Genomic DNA, 22,520 nt, shown 5'->3' with positions numbered 1-22,520 from the left:
ACATGTGATGGGTGCTTTTTCCCCCCCCTCTGGCCCGCTTTTTACTATTTAATAAATAATTAAAGGATGATTATCTCATCTATTCATCATTTTCTCCTTTCTCTAAACTTCTCTCAAATCATTAAGCTTTCTAACAAGCAGCCACCCCACTAAAAGTACCTCTGTCCTAGTTGGCATTTTTGTCTAATATTCCATACCCCTACTCTAAATTGCTACTTATTGCCTTCATTCCTTACCCACCTTGTTACCCAATCTCTCTGGGAAGGCTAGTCCATTAGCAAAGATCTGTTTCTGGTTGAATGTAATTCCTTTTTCAATATTCAATTCACCTCCCACCTTCTGTAAGAGGAGACATTCCTATGTCTCCACAGATGTTCATGCTTTCCATTTTCAGATTACCTTCCATTTACTCTGTAACTGTATTATGTCTATGTTGTTCGATACTCAGGATGTCAGCTTTTTACCTTAAAGTCTCTTTACAAATCCATCATTATAGATGGGAATTCTTGTCTACCTCTCTACATAAATGTTTACACAGTTGTTCAATAGTAGCTGACAGATAAGGAAGCCTATTAATTACTGTTCAATTACTGTTCACTTCCAAACAGCTTTCCAAAGGTCCTTTCTATATAATAACTAATTAATTATCTTCCAGTAATATGCCTAATTGTTTAGATTAGAAAAGAAAAGCCTGATAGCTCTGAAGCAGAGGGTCCATGAACAATGCCATAAATTTCAAATCAGATTTCTTCTATTCCTCACCACCCTGCTCCCATCCCCTCTTGACCTTTTCTCAAAAGGAAAAGAAAATACACAACAACTGTGAAAATTTGTGATGTGTTATCTGGAGGGTCACTTGTATATAATGAAGGCTTGCTAAATGTCATGTAAATCACAATCAATTTTAAATGATCAATCTACAATGTCATCCCCCCCCCCAAAAAAAACAATCATGAGGAAGCATATTTGAGTAATGTAAAACAGAAGCAACAGAAACATCTGAAGATGGCAGACTTTTTTTTTTAATCATGAGGGAAAAAATGCTATTGCTTTCCAATAAAAAGCATATCTAGAGGTTTGTGGGAGTGTGATCAAGTGTACATCCACATCCACACAGAGTGTGATTTCTTTTTTGCTCGATCATGTTAAGGCTCCTTCAACCTCAATATCACCTTGGTTTAATCAGGCTCCTGGAATTCTTTCACTTATTAAGCCAAATAATTTAGATGACTTCCCAATGTCCCTTGCAGCTCCAAATCTAGGATCCTGTTGTAACAGGGATAAGCCTTCCCTGGCATTCTGAAATTTGTAGTCCAGAAGCATAACCATTCCTCAAAACCCTAAGAACAATTTGGAATATGGAGAACTTTGATCCAAAAGTGATACTTGAGTCACATCTGGGAGTTTAAAAATAAATATCTAAAGTGGGATGAGGAGAAGAGTCCCAAGCTCTTCTCAGAACTTAAGCTTGAAATCAGTGATGAGGGGCAAGAGAAGAATGGGAGCACCTAAGAGGGACTACAGGAATCTGTAAGTGTCTTGGAATAGAGTACTAAGACCGAAGGTACTGGTTGTACTCACTTCTTTAAGGAATGGAAAGTTTCCAAAGATCTACTCTTTCCTTGGCTTCTCTTCTTTGTGCCTGTTCAGTAATGGGCACTGTTATATATACTCTGTTCACTTCTTTTACCTAATCCTGTATCCTGACTTTGCCCCAAATAGAAAGAAGGCTTGGGGTTAGCTGGAAGTACAAAAAATTTAATTGTGGCAGAGAGCCAAAAATTCTGTTAGAATTAATTAATTAAATAAAGCTTTTCAAAAAAAAAAAAAAAAGAACTAGAGCTAGCAATGAGTATTCAATGAGGAGGTCTTCATCTTTCATCAGGAGACACTGTTAAAGGTTTAAGATCATGATTGAGGGAAGCAGTTTTCAGAGAGAGCTAAATCTTGGAGAAGAGTGGAAAAAACATACAAGACCACTGTACTAATATTCATCACTGGGAATCCCAACGACAACAAAAAATAGAATTGTGGAAGTGTGAAGGAGGATGAGGAGTAAAGAACAAGGGTAGCTGAAGCAAAAGGCAGAGGTAAGGCTTCAGATTTCTGCTGATTATAGCAGCAAGGTGACCTAGTAGATAAAGAACTGGGCCTAGAGTCAGGAAGATCTGAGTTCAAGATATAGCCTCTGACATTTATTGTATGACTTCAAGTCACTTCACCTCTCTTGACCTCAGTTTCCCCATTCATAAAATGGGGGTAATAGTAGTAGCACTTATCTCCAGGATGGCAATGAGGAGAAATAAGATAACATTTGTAAAATGCTTTGAAAACACTGAAACACTTCTCGAATTCTTTGCCTATGCTATTTAACTGACTAGTCAATTCCACTTATTTTTAGTGGCAATTCCAAATGATTCTAAATTTGATTCAACCCAGCAACTCTTCTCCATAAAACCAACATTTCATACTTCAGCTATTGGCATTCTGAGAGCAATGAACTGATGTGACAACTGGTATTTCTTTTTTCCCTTTCAAAAATCAAGACCCTAAAATACATTACTTTTCAAATTGTGCAGAAAAAAAAAGAGACATCACTGATAATCTCACATATCTCATAAAATATCACTATCACTTCAGGTATTCAACACTCACTAGAGACCAAAGCCACCAAGACATAGTTTTTCCATAATACAGAGAGCAGCCTATCAGGAGGAAAGGGGACAATATATGGAGTCTTAAGCAAGTCACATATCTACTTTGTGTCTTGCTTTCTTCAGCTGTCAAAAAGGGCAAATGAGATAGAAAATGTGAAAGAACTTGGAAAAGTAACAAAAGCCTACATAAATGCAAATCAAGAACAGCCCATGATCTGAAGCTGGTTCAATTAACAGACTTGCTTTAGTTCTGACAGTACATGTGTGTGGCAAGTTTGAGGGGAAAGGGAGAATAGGGGGGAGGAGAAGTGTGGAATTTGAAATTCCAGGCCCCACAAACTGAGCTAATTCCTAACCAGTACTATGTCACATGGTAAGGTCATAAACCGAAGAAAGGCAATTTTATCAGAAAGCTTCAACAGCCTTAAAAGCAGTGGGTGGTGAATTCCTGAGCCCCTGGCTGTACCTATGTAATATCAACAGAAAAAGGTTGGGTAGTGATGTAATGTCTGAGGCTGTGCCATATTTTCAAGGCCATTTTTATATGCCTCACAGGATATAGTTCGGTATCCAAATACTGAACAGGCTTAAAAGAAAGAGCATTGTGTATACTTCAAACAGGTCAGAGGCATTCCAATAATAAATCTTTTAACACAGGAAGCTTCAATCATCAAGTACATATTAAGCGCTTACTATATTCTAGACACTGTGTTAGGTGCTTGGAATAAAAATACAAAAAAATGAGACACTCTACTGAAGGAGTTTATATTCACTGGGGAGGCAGAAAGCTTGTACTTACAGAAGTATCTACAGAATAAATAAAGAAAAAGTAGTGGATAGCAGATGAAGGAAGGGGGATCAGGAAAGGCTTCATGTGGTACTTGAGGTTTGTCTTAAAGGAAGAAAGAAACTGAATGAGAAGGTGAGGAGAGCATTTCAGTATAAAAGCAAAGAGAGAAGGGAATGTGGGACAGGAGAGCCCCAAACAATGAGGAATAATCTGGCTGGCCCACATTAGTATAGGAAGGGGAAAAACGTACAAAAAGATTGGAAAGATTGGATGGGAACAGGTTGTGAAAAGGCAAATATTTATATTTTATTCTACAGACAACAGGAAATCACTGGAATTTACTGATTTGGGAAGTGATATTGTCAAATCTAATTACTTTCAAGAAGATGTGGAAACAACATTAGATAGGTTCAAAGTAAAAGGTGATATCAATAATTGAGCTATGAATTTCCTCTCATCAAAAATCAAATTTCCTCTCATATCTGTTGATGAAAAGATTATTTCACAAGGGCAGAGGAGTCCATTTTTGCTGGCTTCTCACACCACTAAAGCAAAGGTTTTGAGGAGCTAAGAATGCCAGAACAGGGAGAAACCTTGGAAGATCACCTAAGAGCAGCCAATCCTCTCATTTACAGAAAAACAAACAGAGCCTCTGAGAGGCCAAAGGACTTGCCTGAGACCACAAAGTGATTAGGAGGTACAATGGATTGAGAGTCATGCCTGAGGATGGGAGGACCTAGGCTCAAATCTGGCCTCAAACACTTCCAAGCTGTGTGACCCTGGGCAAGTCACTTAACCCCAATTTCCTAATTCACTACAATCTTCTGCCTTAAACTGATACTTAGTGTTGATTTTAAAACAAAAGGTAAGGGTTTAAAAAAACAAAGTGATTCATGACAGTCAGATCTCCTGACTTCTAATAAAGGGGAAAATCATGGAACATATTTAAAGATGCATACTAGAAAAACCTACATTCTTTTCTAGTGCCCAAGTTGCAGTTATTTGGCCTGAGAGAAGGACTATTAGAGGCAATACAGATTAAACTTCCAAAGTTTAAGGAGAAAGAATACCTTGTGATTCAGGGAGACAAAAAAGAATGACAGACATGTTAAGGAGAAAGAACAAACAGATCCTTAAAAATAACAGCTCCTTGTCCAGGAGTCAAGGGACACTAAGTACCAATAAGCTTCCCTTTCTATTATTGCCTTTTAGATTGTGTTATTGCTATAGAGAAAGACTACTGATTTTTGTGAGTTTATTTTGTAGCCTGCAAGTTTAGTCAACAAGCATTTATTAAGTTTTCACTATGTGTTAAGCACTTTGTTAGTTGCTGATGATACAAAGAAAGGTAAAGACATATGCTAATTCTCATGGGATATATAACCATCAGGGGATAGATATAAATAACTAAGCATACACAAGATATGTAAAAAATAGAAAGTAGTCTTTAAGAGGAAGAACTAGCATCTGGAGGAATAGGAAAGGTCTTCTACAAAAGGTAGGATTTGAGCTGAGGTTTGAAGGAAGCCAGGAAACTAGAAAATGAAGGTCCGGGGCAGAGGAGCATGGATGCTACAATGCAAAAGAATGGACAGGGGAGTTGGAGTATCATGTTCAAGAAACTACAAGGAGGCCAGTGTAGCTGGATCAGAGTGGATGGAGAGAAATAAGAGAAGAAGAATGGAAAGGTAGGAAGGGGTCAGATTATGAAGGGCTTTAAATGCCAAACAAGATTCTTTATCTGATCCTGGAGGTAAGAGGCAGCCTTGAACTTGTTAAGTAGGGGGTGATAGGATCAAACCTTTGCTTTAGAAAAATTACTGTGGCAGGCAACAGGAGGCTACTTATTGTCTTAAGTAGTTTCTTAGTTGATTCCATAGAAATTTCTAAGTAAATAGGCATAGTTTTATATTTTCTTTGGATATCTTTGTCTTAAACATCTGTCTTTGTCTTAAACATCTTAAACATCTTATTGTCACTAAGAGGTAGCAACAGAAATATTAATAACTAATAATAACTATATTAAGAACCAGGGAAAGAAGAAAACCTCTCTTTTATTCCTATAAATCTGGGAAAGTGTCTAGTGTTTTCCACTGAATTTAATGCTCGCTTTTTGTTTTAGATATTTTATCATATTTTTTAAAAGATCCTTCTATGACTGCAATTGGAAGAGTTTTTTTTTTTTGGAAGAGTTTTTTAATACTACAAATAAGTTATACTTTATCAAAGGCTTATTCTACATCTATTGATATAACTGGGGTTTTGTTTTTAATATGATTAATAATGTTAAATGTTTTATTAATGTTGAACAATCCTTGCATTCCTGGTATGCATCCAAGTTGATAATAGTGAATCATTTTTAGGATAATTTCTGTCATTTTTTCATGAGAATTTCATTCAAAAATTATTAACGACATGTATGGGTCAATCATTCTTTCTTTGTTTCCCCAGAATAAATATTAGGATTATAATTGTTTCTTAAAAGGACTTTGGTAGTGATTGTTTTTACAACAGGTTCTAAGAATTTATTTTTTTTACTGTTTTTCTGTTCTGGTCTTACTATGTTTATTTTTTATTTTGTCCATTTTATTTTTCTTCCTCTTCTTTATAAGCCATTACCCAATCTAATTTTTAAAAAGAGCATTAGTCTTTTTGAAATATCAACTTTTAGTATTTTTAAATTAGATTTTTAAAAATCAGTACTTATACTCTTTTAATTTATAATTTTGGGGGGGGGTTTAAACCCTTAACTTCTGTGTATTAGCTCATAGGTGGAAGAGTGGTAAGGGTGGGCAATGGGGGTCAAGTGACTTGCCCAGGGTCACACAGCTGGGAAGTGTCTGAGGCCGGATTTGAACCTAGGATCTCCCGTCTCTAGGTAATTTATAATTTTTATAGTTCTGATTTTCAAGACCTGCTTTTTGCTTTCTAATTTTTCAAACTGCATATCCAGTTTAATACTCATAATTTGTTAATGTTTTTAAGAATGCAATTTTTAGTCTATTCACATATAGTTACAAGAAATAAGTTTGTATTTTCATATATTTCTCTGGTATTATATTTTAAGGATTTTTTTAAAATTCCCATCTGATGGGGCAGCTGGGTAGCTCAGTGGATTGAGAGCCAGACCTAGAGACGGGAGGTCCTAGGTTCAAATCCGGCCTCAGACACTTCCCAGCTGTGTGACCCTGGGCAAGTCACTTGACCCCCATTGCCTACCCTTACCACTCTTCCACCTATAAGTCGATACACAGAAGTTAAGGGTTTAAAATTAAAAAAAAAAATTCCCATCTGCTTTTAAATCAATACATTGCTCCCAACTACAATGATGCAACCCTAATTCTCATGGGCTCTTTTCCTCCACTCATAATGTCCACTATAACTTATTAATAACCTTTTGGCCAGTTTGAATGATTTATTATTCTTTTTGTTTATTTCTATCAATGCATGGTTAATACTTGCACAGATACAATTAAATTATTCTTTTAAAAAATAAAGAATGAAACTTAAATAACTGGAGGAATATTCAGTGCTTGTGGCTAGGCAAAGTATAATAAAAAAAAATTTTTTTAGCTAAGTTTCAGATTTGGTACTACACCAGACTACTAAAGATATGTTATACAGAGCTGGGCAAAATATTAATAAAATTCATTTGGAGGTGGAAAAGATCTAGAATATCAGAGAAATAACTTAAAAAGCAGTAGTGATGCAACTAGCAGCACAGTAGATTCAGTTCAGAGCCTGGAATCAGAAGATTTGAGTTTAAATCCACACTCAGACACTTGCTCAGCTATGTTACTCTGAGCAAGGCATTTAATCTCTGTCTTCTGCAGTTTCTTCAACTGTAAAATAAGGATAATAATAGCACTTATCCCTCAGGGTTGTTGTGAGGATCAAATAAGTAATATTTGTAAAAAGTACTTAGCACTACATAGGCATTATATAAATGCTTTTTCAATTCCTTTCTCTCAATGCAGGGGAATACTATTTTTAGATTTCAATCGATATTATAAGCAGTAATTATCTTTTTACTAAGACCTGAGTTCATATTCAGCCTCAAAGTCTTGGTACCTGGGTGTCCCTGGGCAAGTCATTTAACCCTATTTGCCTCCATTTCCTCATCTTTAAAATTAAAAAATTACTATTAAAATCATATGAAAGAATCTTTCAAATCACTAATAATTAAAGAAACAGAAATCAAAACAACCCTGAGGTTTCACTTCTTTTGTTAAAGATGATAAAAGATGTAAATAGAAAATGTCAAAGAATTAAGTGAAGACAAGCATACATGGTTAATAAAGCTGTGATCTGGTCAGTCCACTCTAAAAAGAAGTTTTGAATTATTCAAAGTGAATTATGCCTCCACCACTTGCTCCTCCAGGCCCCTTTTTCCATTAGTAAATTCTTCCTGGATCCTCCATTTTGAAGAAGGGCCTAGACCAGCCAATCCTTGTTTTCCAGAGTTGATCACATGACTATTGCTTCTTAGATCCTTTTTTAAGTGTTGTCATCTTCCCTCAGATTGGAAGAGATTGGGGAGAAAGTTCATGAAGGGATCTGAATACCAAACAAGATCTTGTATTTGATCCTATAGGCAATAAAGAGGGAGCCATGGGAGTTTATTGAGGAGGGAGGTGACATGTTTGGACCTGAGCTTTAGGACAGTGACTTTGGCAGATGAATGGAAGAAGGAAGATTACTGCAATAGTATAGGGCTAAGAGGAGGAGGATCTGAACCAAAGAGGTGACAGTGTCAGGAGAAGAAAAGGGAATGGTGTAGGACAGGACAGAGTTCAAATGATTTACTAGCTGGAATAAGGAAAAGAATGTCTAATGTAGGGGTAAGGGCCCAGGAGAAAACTAAGGAGTCAAAGGATTAGAAGGTCACAGTGTGGACAAAGAGTAGGGTTCAGTAAGGAAAGGTAGAGAGAGCAGTAGAAAACCAATAGATTATGGTCAAATAAGATTTTGGAATTCTTGAACATGAAGTGTGGTATATTTGTGGGTAATGGCAAGGTCAAGGGGTCTGACCACCTCTGTGTGAGTAATAGGTCATGGCAAATGAGCAGCCTTAGGGCAGTGATGATAAAACTTTTAGAGACCAAGTGCCCAAACCACAACCCGTACACTGCATGTGAGCCCCCTGCCTTACCCCAGACAAGAGAAGGAGGAGGTGCTCCCACTGGGCTGCTGGGCAGAGGGGCAGGTGATGGGAGAAATGTCCTCAGGTACATGAGGAGAGAGAGGGGAGCAGCCCCCTCCGGCACGCATGGCATAGATTCACCAATGTAGACTTAGGGTATTTGAGGGAGAGTCACTACGTATGCTGTTAACTTCTAGTATAAGACTGGAATTAAGGAAGGAAAGAAAAATTGTTAGCCAGTTACCAAACTCACTGAGGAAGAAAAGAGAGTGATTTGGAGGTCTATAGGCAATAGCTACTTGGAGTTTGATTGGGTAGTAGATATAAATTGTATAAACCTTAGAGGAGAGGTTACTGAGTGATAGAAGCAGAAGTACCAATGGGAAACAAGGAGTACTCCAACTCCTCTGCCTTGACCAATGACCCAAGGGGAATGAGTTAGGGTACAGCTAGTACTGGAAAGGGTGGCCAGGGAGCTGTGTCATTAGGGGAAAAACTAGGCTTCAATAATAGCTAGAAGATGGAAAGATTGGGAAAGGAAAAGAGTTAGGATGAAGGAAAGTTTGTTGTTTATAGAAGAGGCATTTCAGAGGGCATAATGGAAGGGGTGGGTGGTGGGTTGAAATTTTGGAGTTGATGAATTGAAGAGAATAAGGAAAAGGGTTGTAGGGGATGGGGAATGAGGTTTGGATGAAGACCTACAGGGGGATCAGAACATTTATAGTAGATTTATTACTATACTCTAAGAGATGGAGAACAGAATGAATAAAGGAAAAGGTGAACTGATACAAACTGAAGTAGGCAAGGCCAGAAAAACAATAAACACAATGACCATAACAATATACCAACAACAACAACATCAAAACTGAACAAAACTGAAATTATGATAACAATGCTTAGCCCCAAAGAAGAGATATAAAATGACAGCTACTCTAATTCCTCCCACTTCTTATAAGAATTAGAAGGGTACAGGTGTGATACACTACAAATAATAGACTTTTTATGGAAAAATTTTGGTTAGTTTTGCTGAATTTTTTCTCCCTTTTCCTGGGAGGGGATGGAGAAAAAGACATCATGGGAAATGTATTATAAAAAAATTAAAGAAAGATATCGGTATTGCATGCCCTTTGATCCAGCAATACCACTACTAGGTTTGCAACCCAAAGGGATAATAATGAAAAATATTTGTACAAAAATATTTATAGCTGCACTCTTTGTGGTGACAAAAAATTGGAAAATGAGAGGGTGTCCCTCGATTGGGGAATGGCTGAACAAATTATGGTATATGATGGTGATGGAATACTATTGTGCTATAAGGAATGATTATCTGGAGGAATTCTTTATGAACTGGAAGAACCTCAATGAACTAATGCAGAGTGAAATGAGCAGAACCAAGGGAACACTATATATACACAGAAAGTGAAACACTGTGGAACTATCCAATGTAATGGACTTTACTACTAGTAGCAATGCAATAATCCAGGACATTTCTGAAGGACTTATAAGAAAGAATGCTACCCACATTGAGAGAGAAATCTATGGGAGTAGAAACACAAAAGAAAAACATGTGACTTATCGCTTGTTTAATTGGGTATATGATTTGGGATTTTGGCTTTAAAAGATTGTTCTATTGCAAAAATGAAAAATATGGAAATAGGTATCAAGTAATAACATTTGTACAACCTAATGGAATAGCTTGTTGGTTCTGGGAGAGGGGAGGGAAAAAGGGAGGGATAGAAAATGAAGCATGTAAACATGGAAAAATATTTCTAAATAAATAAAAAATTTTTAAAGAATTTTTAAAAATATATAAGAAAATAAAAACATCAATAAACATGCAATTTAAAAAAATTTGACAGGCAACAAGAATGCTCTATATAGCACAGAGTGTGTCCTGGAGCACACAATCATGTACAGCTTTGTGGATTAATATATTTTCTTTTTCTACCTGAAGGGCCATTAGAGTTCAGTGTCACTGGCTTAAAGAGCCAGAACAATACCAGTAGTTTGCTTATGTCACATGATCTGAAGGTGGAAACTATTAAACTTAGAATAATTAAAGAAATCTAATAAGAACAATCCTGGGACTGTGTCTTTTAAAGCAACAATAGGAAAGTTTGCTCCAGATGAAACATCACTACTTGTAACGTCACATGGGAGAATCTTGAAAGGAAACTATTCTACAGCAAATCATATTTTCTTACTCCCTTACTGAGAAAAATTGAAGCATGATAGGAAGAAAAGCTTAAGATACAAGAAAAAGGAAGCTGTCCTTGGTGGTCTAGAAAGAATATGGAATGGGAAGAGTCTGAAGAACTGAGTTCTGATCCTCATTCCACCACTATCTAGTTTTTTGACATTGGTCACATTTCTCATCTGTTTGATTAGTTAGATAAGCTTAGATGGTATCTAAAAAGCTCTTCTAAATGGAGGCTTTGCTTATTTTATACCTTGTGTCCTGGTTCCAATTATTCCATATTAATTTTATTTTTAGGTAATTGATCATCAATTTTTAAAGTATAAGAATCCAATAAAAGAATTGACAATAAAAATATGCTTCAGTGGTTCTTCAGTATATGCATGAATATTCCAGTAGTGTAGATCACAATCCATCCAGGCCTTCTTCACTATGTTATTTTTGACCATGCCCTTCCATAACTCCTTGATAAAGGACCTATACAGTTTGTTAAAAATTTCCTAAGTCTTTTAACTCACCGAGCCTATCCATCTTGTTACCTCTCTTTCTAGTAAACATTTCCTAGATGTATAGTTTTAGATCAATTCTTATATACATGCCATTGTTGGTGATAAGCTGCAACCTATGGACAAATCATTTCTTTTCCACTGCTTTGAGTTATCTGTAATTCTGTTTCTTTATGGGGTTATAGTGTGTTTCATGATCTGTAATCACAAGGTAGGGCACTGGAAGGGTCAAGAAAAATGAAAGAATATCCAGTTCATTTTTAACAAACTGACAACTCAGCTCACAGGCTGGGGTTCTCTATTCTTCTCCTGGCAGGAAAAGAGAAGAATCAGTTTCTAGTTCATTCTGAATCAAAGGTGCTCACAGTTTATGTTATCACCAATGTGTGTTATACATTTTTTGGACTGCATTTGGGGTATTTCATCATTTCATTTTCTGTCTGACAATTCTGTCTGATTCAAAAAACCTCTTGTTGGTGGGCTAATTTTTATACCAATTTCCATCTTTAATTTGGAACTGCATCTATCTCCTCAGAATCATTTTAACAACTTGACAGGGCTTTTGCTTACTCTTGTGTTTAAATGTACTCTAGTCCACAATGATGTGGGGTAAGAATGTTCAATGCTAGTACCAACCATTCCTGAAACACACTTTTTTCTATTCCTTCAAAAGTGTTTTTTTTTAAACCCTTACCTTCCATCTTAGAATCAATACTGTGTATTAGTTCAAAAGTAGAAGAGTGGTAAGGGCTAGGCAATGGGGGGGGGGGAGGGGGGTTAAGTGACTTGCCCAGGATGACATAGCTAGGAAGTGTCCGAGGCCAGATTTGAACCTAGAACCTCCTGTCTCTAGGCCTGGTTCTCAATCCACTGAGCCACCCAGCTGCCCTCCCCCCACCCCCTTCAAAAGTGTTCTTAACCAGGATGGGACAGGATGCTAAAATAGCCACAATCCAGTGTATAAACAGGAGAATATAAAGAATTAGGACTGATGAGACAAAATGCATTTCCTTTACCTGGTCACGATCTCCTGCAAAACAGCAGCTTTTCATGGTGCATGAGTTGAAGTAGCCCTGGTTGTCAAATTGGAACACAGGTAGGCGGGAATGGATATCATATAAAACAGGAGGCAGGCGGCGCCGAAGGGCTAGCAGCTGGGTCCCATTGCTGTTGAACCGGACACTCATGGCACTTTGGAGAGACAGGTTACCACCATAACGTAAGAGAGAGCTGAAACACAGAAAATAGGAAAAGAGTTTGTACTATTGAAGGGAGCCTAAAGAAAGAACCCATGATTATTTCTATGTGGCAAATGCCTAAGAATTTTTTGTGAAACTCTTAAGAGGAAATTCAATAAAATTGTTATTTCTATTGACCATACCAATGCAACTATCAATAATATGTAAATAAGTCTTGACTGATCACACATGTTAAAATCAGTGGAAATGCACATTGGATATGGGGGGGAGGGTTTGAAGGGGGTGGGTGAAGGGGAAAGTAAAAACAGGATTCATGTAACCATGGAAAACTTTTTCTAAAAAAATAAAATATTTAAATCTAAAAAAAAATTGTTATTTCTATAGGATAGACTAATAGAAGTTGAAAATCTCTCCTGTATTGCCCTTGGTAAATCTGGGGAGGCACTGTGGCATTGTGGAATGAATGCAAGATTTGGAGTCAAAAGATCTGGTGTCAAATCCCAGCTATGATACTCAATACCTGTGTGACCCTAGGCAAGTCACTTTACCTTCCAGGAGGCCAGATGCCTCCTCTATAAATGACAGAATTGAGCTAGATGACCTTCAAGGTCTCCAAATTTAGATTCCTATCTAACTGCTCTGTGCCTTGCTTCTTAACTCCCATTTTATATTTGGGGGGGTGGTGGTGAATAACATAAATGGAAATCTGGCATCCAGGAAGAACAGGCATTCTCTTGTAATCTGGTTCACTTACTTACTGAAGCTAACTAAAAGAACATACTTGTAAAGACATTAGAATAATCAATGTCCAATTTAACTAGTTAATAATAATGGATATATTTGTCTTTCCCCTATTAGAAACTCACTATCATCAAAAACAATACCCTTTACTCTATCAAATGAAAACAACATATTTGTTATGAAGAAAAGTTGAGACCTCAGAGTTAGGAACCCTGGGTTCAAGGCCTGCCTGTTTTCTTATACTATAAGATACATAAGATTCCTTAAGCTATAAGATACATGTATCTGCTTTCTATTTAACCTTCGAATTACTGTAGAAGAAACAATTACCTTTCCTAGTTATCTAGGCTCCATACTTACTCCAAAAACCAATTTGTTGTTTTCTTGAATTTCTACCTTCACAATATCTCTTGTATATCCCTCCTTTCCACTCACACAAACATTAAGTCTGGTGCAAGTTGCTATCACCACTCACCTGGTCTTATTAATGTGTTGGCCTCAAGTCTCTTCCCACCCCTACTCCATCCTCTACTCAAAAGTATGTCTGATCATATCAAATACTGGTCCTCTCTCCTTATTAATAAAATCCAGTGGAAAACTTCTGGGTTATGTGGCTGACCTAGATATTTTCTCTGATCCTTATGACCTTTCAAATCTCCCCCAAATAGTTTTTATGTGAGAAATAAAGCAGTTTCAGTTGTCTCCATGGTCTAGGACAGTGACGGGAAAACTTTTTAAAGAAGGAAAGGAAATGCTCATCTGTCAGTCTGCTTCTAAGGCAACTCTTCTGAAGTTTCATTGTATTGTATCCTACTCATTGTATTCTTCAGATTAGGAATAACGTTGTAGAACCAGACAGAACATTTCAGGGAGCAGAATCTGGCCTGCGGGCCACAGTTTGCCCATCACTGGTCTAGGATAGTGATGGAGAACCTTTTAGAGACCAAGGGCCCAAACTACAATCCTCACATCTCACCTTACCCCAGATGGGACGGAGGAAGTGCTCCCATTGGGCTGCAGGGCAGAGGGGCAGAGGAAGTGAAAAATGTTCTTAGGTACACATGGAGAAGAGGAGGGGAGTAGCCCCTTCTGGCACATATGCCATAGGTTTGCCAACATGGGTCTAGGACTCTAGGTCATAAAGAACCCAAAGAAAGTAAAAGCATGGTGAACTAGTAGCAAATAAAACCAATATTTCCTAACTCCTAATGAATACTCAATCACCACTCATCAACTATTCAAGCTCCCAGCAAAGACTGCATAAGTTAACCAATGGCCTTTACAAAATAACTTCACTCTTTACCCTGGCCCTACCACCCTACAGTGCTTTGGAGAACCGAATTAGAGAACTCCAAATTGCGGACATTTGCTCAGGTTGTGCTAGCAGTGAGGCAGTGTTCTATGCCCACTGAGGAAGAGTGTAGGGGTAGGACCTATATGTGTGAGACTATGTAGCACTCATTAAGTCTGAGAGAAAGAATCCAGCATTCAACAAGTCTGTTTTATCCTTTAGAAGTCACCTCACCAGAGAACTAGACTGGTGAACAGTGAAGTGTTCAATATAGGAGGAAGCTTTAGGATCTAGCCCTATGGAAAAGCATTAGCAGCAGGGCAACTGGGTAACACAGAGGATAGAGTGCCAGGCCTGGAGTCAGGAGAATCTGACTTCAAATTTGACCTCAGATACTTCCTAGCTGTGTGACTGTGGGCGTTACTTAACCCCAATTGCCTAGCCCTTTGCTTTTATATCTTAGAATCAATACTAAGGCAGAATGTAAGAGAAAAAAAAAGATTAAGCTAAAATAACTGAAGTGACATGGTATCAAGTTTACAGGAGAAGAGGGAAAAATAATCATAATTTAGTTTTTAAAAAAACCTGTTAGAGACAAATGAATAAAAATTATCTGAGTTATAATGACAGGAGATTTCAATATCCCTCTTTCATTCTTAGATAAGTCTAACAAAGATAAACTAAAGGGAAAATATAGAACTAGACAGATTGTTAGAGAAACTATAGCTAAAAGGCTATACATCTAAATGAAACTGTTATTTAAAATATGTGTATATTGCTTTATATATACAATTTATGCACACTTATACACATATGGGTACAGAGATATTGCTAATAAATATAAAAAGTCAGAAATCATAAATTCATTCTTTACAGACATAATAAAAATAATAACTGGTTCAGGGACCACAAAATGAAAACTTAGATCTAAATGGAGACAACTAATAAACTCTAGTAACTCTCTATTACCTTGAGGATTTAAAGGCCTTTGCAATCTGATTCCTTCATATCTTTCCAGTCTTTTACACATTACTCCCAATTACATACTCTACAATCCTGTTACACTGGCCTTCTCACAATCATTGAACATGACATTTCATCTCCATATTCTGTGTAATGGATGTCCCTGACTTCCATGCATGGAATGCTTTACTTCCTTATCCTCCAATTCCTGGCTCCCTTCAAAATTCAGCCCAACTTCTTCCTCCTGCAGGAGGCCTTTCCCAATAACATCTACACACTCGAATACTTACTCACACTCTCTCTCACACTCTCTCTCACTCTCTCTCTCACACTCTCTCTCACACTCTCTCTCACACTCTCTCTCTCTCTCTCTCTCTCTCTCTCTCTCTTTCTCTCTCTCTCTCTCTCTTCCTATACCTTCCTTCTAAGGTTACATTCCACTTAAACTATTTATATCCTGCATGAACATTTTTGTATGTTGTCTCCCCCAACAGTTCTTCTTGAAGGCAAGGACATATTTTTGCCTTTTTCTATTAGCTCCAAGCATGTAGCACAGTGGCTGGCAATGTACAGCAAAAGCTTAAGAACTAACAGTTTATTTACAAAGAACACCTTTTTACCCTTTTGATATGTGAAGAGTTCAGTGGCTAAAAAGAGAAGAGAACTTTTATTTAATAAAATATAAAATGTAACAGTGAAGAAACTTGTTTTTCAGAGACACAAAATGTTAAGAGAATGAGTTTGAAAAATACATTGGACATTGTAGTCCCTCATCTAATTTTTTGGTCATTGTTTAAGGCTCTAGAGACTAAAACTAAGAAAATAGCAACAAAGTATTGAAGATTATAGAGTGATTAGATAAGAACTATTGTTGGAAAGGGGAGCTCATGAGTTTTTTATATCATAATGGAAAAGTAAGTCATTGAGTACCAGGAAGCACTGATGTGACCCTAGGAAAGCTGCAGTGGTCAAGAAGAAACAGGAAGAATCTAGCAGACAAGAAAAGTCTAGTTGCTAGCTCCTGCCTGGCTGGAGAATAGATGATTCTTTTTTTTTTTTAATTTAAATTTAAAATTTTTTTTCTAGATTACATGCTGGCACAATTTTTTGATACTTTTCTATATTCTTTCCCACCACTCTCCCTTCCTCCCCAAGATGGCAACTAATAGGATATAGGTTGTACATATGTATATGTACATTTATATAATTGTATAGTTAGAAATATCTTGAACCCCTAAAACTACATTACCCAAAATTCCTTTCTGCATTACCTAGAATGCTTTTCCCTTTGTCCACCTTTGCGTGGTCACATTTGTAAGAGTTCTGAAGTTCCACCTTTCTCCTCTTTTGCTCTTGCAAGTGGCCTGGGTTAGATAGTTGTCTTTAGTTATTATTAATAAAACTTTTAAAATATAATACTTAGTTATTGGACATTAATTTTAATCTCCACACAATACATATTTCCATGTTCATTATGTTGTGAAAGACATATTTCTTACACTAGAGAAACGGAGGAAATAAAGTGAAGAATGGCATGCTTCAATCTTTGTCAGTTCCTTCTATGGTACTGAATATCCTTTTTCATCACGGGTTCCTTGGAGTTGTTCTGCATCCTTGCATTTCTGATAATAGTTAGATCATCCTACTTTATTGCTGTTACTGTGTATAGCATTTTCCTGGTTCTGCTCCCTTCACTTTGCATCATCACTTCATATAGGTCTTTTCAGGATTTTTTGTGACTATCTTGTTCATTTCTTAATGGTGCAATAGTATTCTATTATAATCATATACTACTTTTTCAGCCATTCCTCAAGTAATGGACATCCCTTCCTGCTTTAAATGTGTTTCTTATAAACAGTATATTGTGGGAATCTGGGTTTTTAATCCACTATGCTCTCCTCTTAAATTTTATAGGTTAGTTCATCCTGTTCACACTCATAATTAATTGTGTGTTTCCCTCCATCTTATTTCCCCCTTTTATCCTTCTCTTCCTTTCCTTTCAACCTTTCTCTCTTCACAAATACTTTTGTTTCTAACTACTACCTCCCCAAGTTCATCCACCTACCCTTTACCTCAACTCCCCCTTTTTTTATTCTCCCTTCCCTTCTCACTTTCCTATAGGGTAAGATGGGCTTCCACAGCCCATCTACAACTGCAGGTGGATGTTAGTCCTACTTTTTGCTATTCCAATGAGAGTAAGGTCCAAGCATTGCCTACCATTCTCACATCTTCCCCTCTGTTGTATTAATTCTTATGTACCTCCTCATGTGAGATAATATACTCCTAATTTTTTCTCTTTTCCCAATGTATTCCTCTTTCTTATCCCTTGATTTTATTTTGGTGTCCCGTCCCCGCCTTTTAAAAAAAAAGAGTGGCTGATTCTCATTGGAAGATAACCTGATTTCTCTCTGGGGCCATCCGTAGGGTGAGAGAAGTGCTGCTCTTTCTGGTAAAAGAAAGAAACAAAAAAGGGGAAATAAAAGGCTCTGAAATTGATTTATTGTCGAATTCCCTACATGATTAACTGGTTGGAGGATGTAGAATCCTGTGGGTAGAAAAGCTGATTGGGTTTGTTTGCATTGTCCAGAAAACCAGTCTGATAACCTTGGCAGTTCTTTGACTTAAAGGAAACTGCTAGAAGACATAATAGTATAACACTTTCTCAATGACTTTTTAAGGGTAATTGTTAGTTAAGAAGAGTCTATCACTGCTTCATCAATGAGAATAGAAGTAGATTTACTCAGGAGTAGAGTGGTGAACAGTCCAGCTGTAAAGTGGTTCATGTGATACAAAACATTCCTGAATGAATCAATAACATCAAGACTTTTAGTTGACAGTTATGAGTTGCACCAAACATGTGGATTTTCCTCAGTCATGTTTCTATCTCAGATTTATAAAAGTGTGTATCCACTCTTCTCACTGAGGGGGAGAATGTGGGAGTTTATATGGAGACTGTGACATATGGATAATTTCTGTATTACTTATATTAAATACTTGGTAACATCACTGTGAGTGTCTAGCTTTGTTTAGAGCACCAGTGGGAGGCTTGAGAGCAATAGTGGTGGTGAATAGAGACAGTATTTCTTTAAGTTTAAAGCATCATTATCTCCAGTTCCCTGGGAGAATTTGTATGTAACAAAATCACAGAAGATCGTTTGAACTGTATTACCTATGGTTCTCTACTATCAGCTGAATGGTCTCCTTGTCATCTCTACAAAGATGATTCACAGGTCAGTATATTCAAACCAAACCTCTCCCCTGAGCCTCTGTCCCCCATCACCAAAGTGACGATTGACTACTTCAAAGTCAATGTCTCTGAGACATCTCAAATTCATCTAGTCCAAAACAGCTTATTATCTTTGTACCCAAACCTACAAACATTTATTGATCCACTGAAAAATCTGGTCCTTTCAACTCATACTATTTCTCTCCAAATACTACGATCAAGCCATCTTATACTCTCCATAAAAAAAAAATAATCACATTTTATTGTTTTCATGTTTGCTCATGCTATTTCATATACCTATTATTCAGCATAGCATTCATTAAATGCTTACTCTATGATAAGCACTGAGGAAACAAAGAAAGGTCAATAAATCAAGAAACATTTATAAAGCACCTACTTATGAGCCATACACTGTGCCAAGCATTGAAAATACAAAAAGAAGCAAAAGGTAGCTCCTTGCTCTCAAGGAGCTCACAATCTAATGGGAGAGACAACACACAAACAATTATGTACAAACAAGCTATACAAAGGATAAAAAGAAAGTAATCTATAGAGGGAAGACACTAGAATTAAAAGGAGTTGAGAAAGGCTTCATATAGAGGGTAAGATTTTAGCTGGGAGTTAAAGTGTTGGAACTCAGGAGGCAAAGGTGAGGAGGAAGAGCATGCCAGGTATGGGGGTGTGTAAATGGAATTAAATCTAGCCCATTCATAGTCAAAAATCTACCCAACCTAGGCGTAGAAATGATGTCACCCTCACCCTCCTTAGTGGGGAGGGAAGACGAGTTACCCACACGTGACAATAAGTAACAAATCAAGAACAAGAGACTGCCCTTTGGGCAGTCCAAATCAATGTAGAGACTGCCATTTGTCCATTTGAATTAGAGGTGGACCCACGGGAAGTGAGGAAAGACACTATCTCTTTAAGTAAGTGAGTTACTTCCTGTTGAGGCAGTTCCGGCTTTGAACCTGATGCTGAAGGAGCTCCTGAGACCACAGAATGCTTACATTCTGTATTGTCACGTGGGTAAGTTAGGCTGACTTCTTTGGCCTGACTGGGCTGCTTCTAAACTCTACCTAAGCAGGCACCAGCCTATCTGGCTGTTGGGCCTTGTGGCTTACAGCTTCATTTATTTAGCCTTTTAACCTTCTCTCTAGCCTCTCCCTTTCTCTTTATTCCTATACTTTACCTTCCTGATTGTAAATAAACTCCTCAACCCGATGCTGACTTGGGTCTGATTTAATTAGGGAATCAACCTGAATTGTTGATTCCTGGCGGCCATACTTTAAATATATATCTATAAATACCTAAATTTTCCCTCTTACAGGGAATAGCCAGAGCCATAAGACATAAGTGTTTCATCTAAAGAATAGTAAAGAAACCAGTGTCACTGGATCAAAGACCATATGGGAATGCAGAGGTGTAAAGTGTATTGAGACGGGGGAGGAGGGTTAGGTTGTGTAAGAAGGAAAATTTAGGTATTTATAGATATATATTAAAATATGTGGCCGCTTTGAATATCCTATATTTAATCCCAGAATAAGGAGCCACTGGAGCTTACTGAGGGAGAAGAATGACATGGCCAGACCTGAAAATGACCGTGGCAGATGAGTGGAAGGTAGACTACAGTGCGTAGAGACTTGTGGCAAGCAGACTCATGATCAGATTACTGCAACAGTCCAGGTGTAAGGAGATGAAGGCCTGCATTAGAGGGTGACAGTAACAGAAGAGAGTAGGGGGATATATTCAGGAAATATTGCAAAGGTGAAACTGATGGGATCTGGCAACAGACTGAATGGGAGGTGGTGAAAAAGAGTGAGGAGCAGATGAATGCTAGGCTGGAGGATGGTGCTATCGTCAGGTATTATCAATAAGGAAATCTGGAAGGAAGGAAGAGTTTAGGGGAAAATATAATGAGCTCAAGTTTGGAACATGATGAATTTTAGATATGTCTAGTACATCCAGTTTGAGGATATCCGATAGGAAGTTGAAGATACAAAACTGCAGGTCAACAGAATAGCCAGAGCTGCATAAGTAGATTTGAAAATCATTAACATAGAGGTAATTGGATATATGGGAGCTGGTGAGATGACAGCCTAGAAGGAGAACCCTATGGGACATCTATTGGGTGGGAATTGGATGATAAAAAGGAATGATTAGAAAAGTAGGAGAACCAGGAGAGTCCTGTCCTGAGAACCCAGAAAGAGAGAAAAGGGTATCAAGAAAAAAAGGATAACTGACAATGTTAAGGATTGCACTCCAAGAAGGATGAGGATTATAAAAAGGTCATGAGACAGGATGATTAAAAGGTCATTAGTAATTTTGGAGAGGGCAGTTTCAGTTGATCGATGAGGTCAAAAGCAAAGAGAAGAGAAGAGAAGAGAAGTTAATTGAGAGCAAAGTGGGGGCATCTACTATGGGACCAAGATTAGCAGAGATGGAAGGATAAAGTTAAAGTTGTTTTATGATGGGGATACCAAGGCATATTTGGAAGCAATAAGGAAGTAGTCAGCAGATAGGGAAAGACAGGATCAATGAGAGTGAGGATAATAGAAAGGGCACTCTGCTAGACAGAATGGGATCATGTGTACATGTTGAGGACTTTGGCTTGGCAAAAAAGGGCCATCTCTTAATTTGAGACAGGAGAGAAGTAGGAGATAGTGGTAGAAGGGCATCTGAGTGATATAAGAAGTAGGAAGAAAAAAAGAGCTTTCAGAGAAATATAAGAAAGTTCTCAGTTGGGAGGCTAGAGGAAGGAGAGTCACAGGAGGTTTGAGAGATGAAAAAGTTTAGAAGAGCTACTGTGGAGTGTGTGGGATTGTGAGTTAATTAGAGAAGGGTAGGAGGATTGCTTAGCAGCAATTAGGGCCCAATTTACATAACAAATTTGTAGTGGACCCTTGTCAGAACAGTTGCAAGATATTTTCCACCTTCATTCAACAGCATGAATATAGGAGCAAAAGCAGAGGTTAGAAAAAATAGTCCTTGGAATCAAAGAATGATATTTAATGGAGGAGACAGATAAATCTGCATTTCTCAAAGTATGGTCTGAGGAATCTAGGGGTCGATGAATCCTTTTAAAGAGATATATTTCTACATATAGTTTAACAAGAACAACATACAGCAGTAAATTAAATTTGGAAGTCGATATGATAATCCAACTGTCTTTTGATAAGATAAGATATTAATGAAATTTGCAAAAACATGGAAAACAATGCTATTCTTCTCACCAATTATTTTTATTTCGAAAAACGTTATTTTTCATAAAAATATGTGTTCATGTGTCCATTCTATTATTACTATTTATTTTTAAACCCTTGTACTTCAGTGTATTGTCTCATAGGTGGAAGATTGGTAAGGGTGAGCAATGGGGGTCAAGTGACTTGCCCAGGGTCACACAGCTGGGAAGTGGCTGAGGCCGGGTTTGAACCTAGGACCTCCTGTCTCTAGGCCTGACTCTCACTCCACTGAGCTACCCAGCTGCCCCTATTATTACTATTTTTAAATGCACTAAGAAATAATTTTTGACTAATCAGTTTCATCAACATAAACAAAAGCTCTTTGGGATCATCAGCTATTTTTAAGAGTATAAAGGAGTCCTGAGGGGAAAATAAAAGTTTTATTTTTTTTTAAGGTTATAAGTATTTATTAGTAAAGAGAAAGAAAGAAAAAGGTTACCAGCCTAACTTTCCAAAGTCTGGCTGAGTTGCTGCTGCTTCCTTAGTCCTAGATTCCCAGTCAGTCCTGTTCCCTGCTGGCCCCATGCTGTTGCTTGCCAGAGATAGTTTACATAGCTAAGAACCAGAA

At 37.5% G+C, this 22,520-nt stretch overlaps 1 protein-coding gene across 2 annotated transcripts in view; it reads right to left on the bottom strand.

Annotated features, from left to right (window-relative positions):
* DCAF5 (DDB1 and CUL4 associated factor 5) overlaps positions 1-22,520 on the bottom strand; it is a 143,606-nt gene that overhangs the window by 48,258 nt on the left and 72,828 nt on the right. For both annotated transcript variants that reach the window (XM_044664811.1, XM_044664812.1), the window contains exon 6: positions 12,310-12,523. In XM_044664811.1, the coding sequence (XP_044520746.1) occupies positions 12,310-12,523 (214 nt within the window). The remainder of the gene's footprint in view (positions 1-12,309; positions 12,524-22,520) is intronic.

This window comes from Gracilinanus agilis, chromosome 2 (assembly GCF_016433145.1).
Source record: "Gracilinanus agilis isolate LMUSP501 chromosome 2, AgileGrace, whole genome shotgun sequence".
In the NCBI taxonomy this organism is placed as follows: Eukaryota; Metazoa; Chordata; class Mammalia; order Didelphimorphia; family Didelphidae; genus Gracilinanus; species Gracilinanus agilis.
Note: the sequence above shows the minus strand (reverse complement) of the source record. Positions and strands in the feature narration are given on the sequence as shown.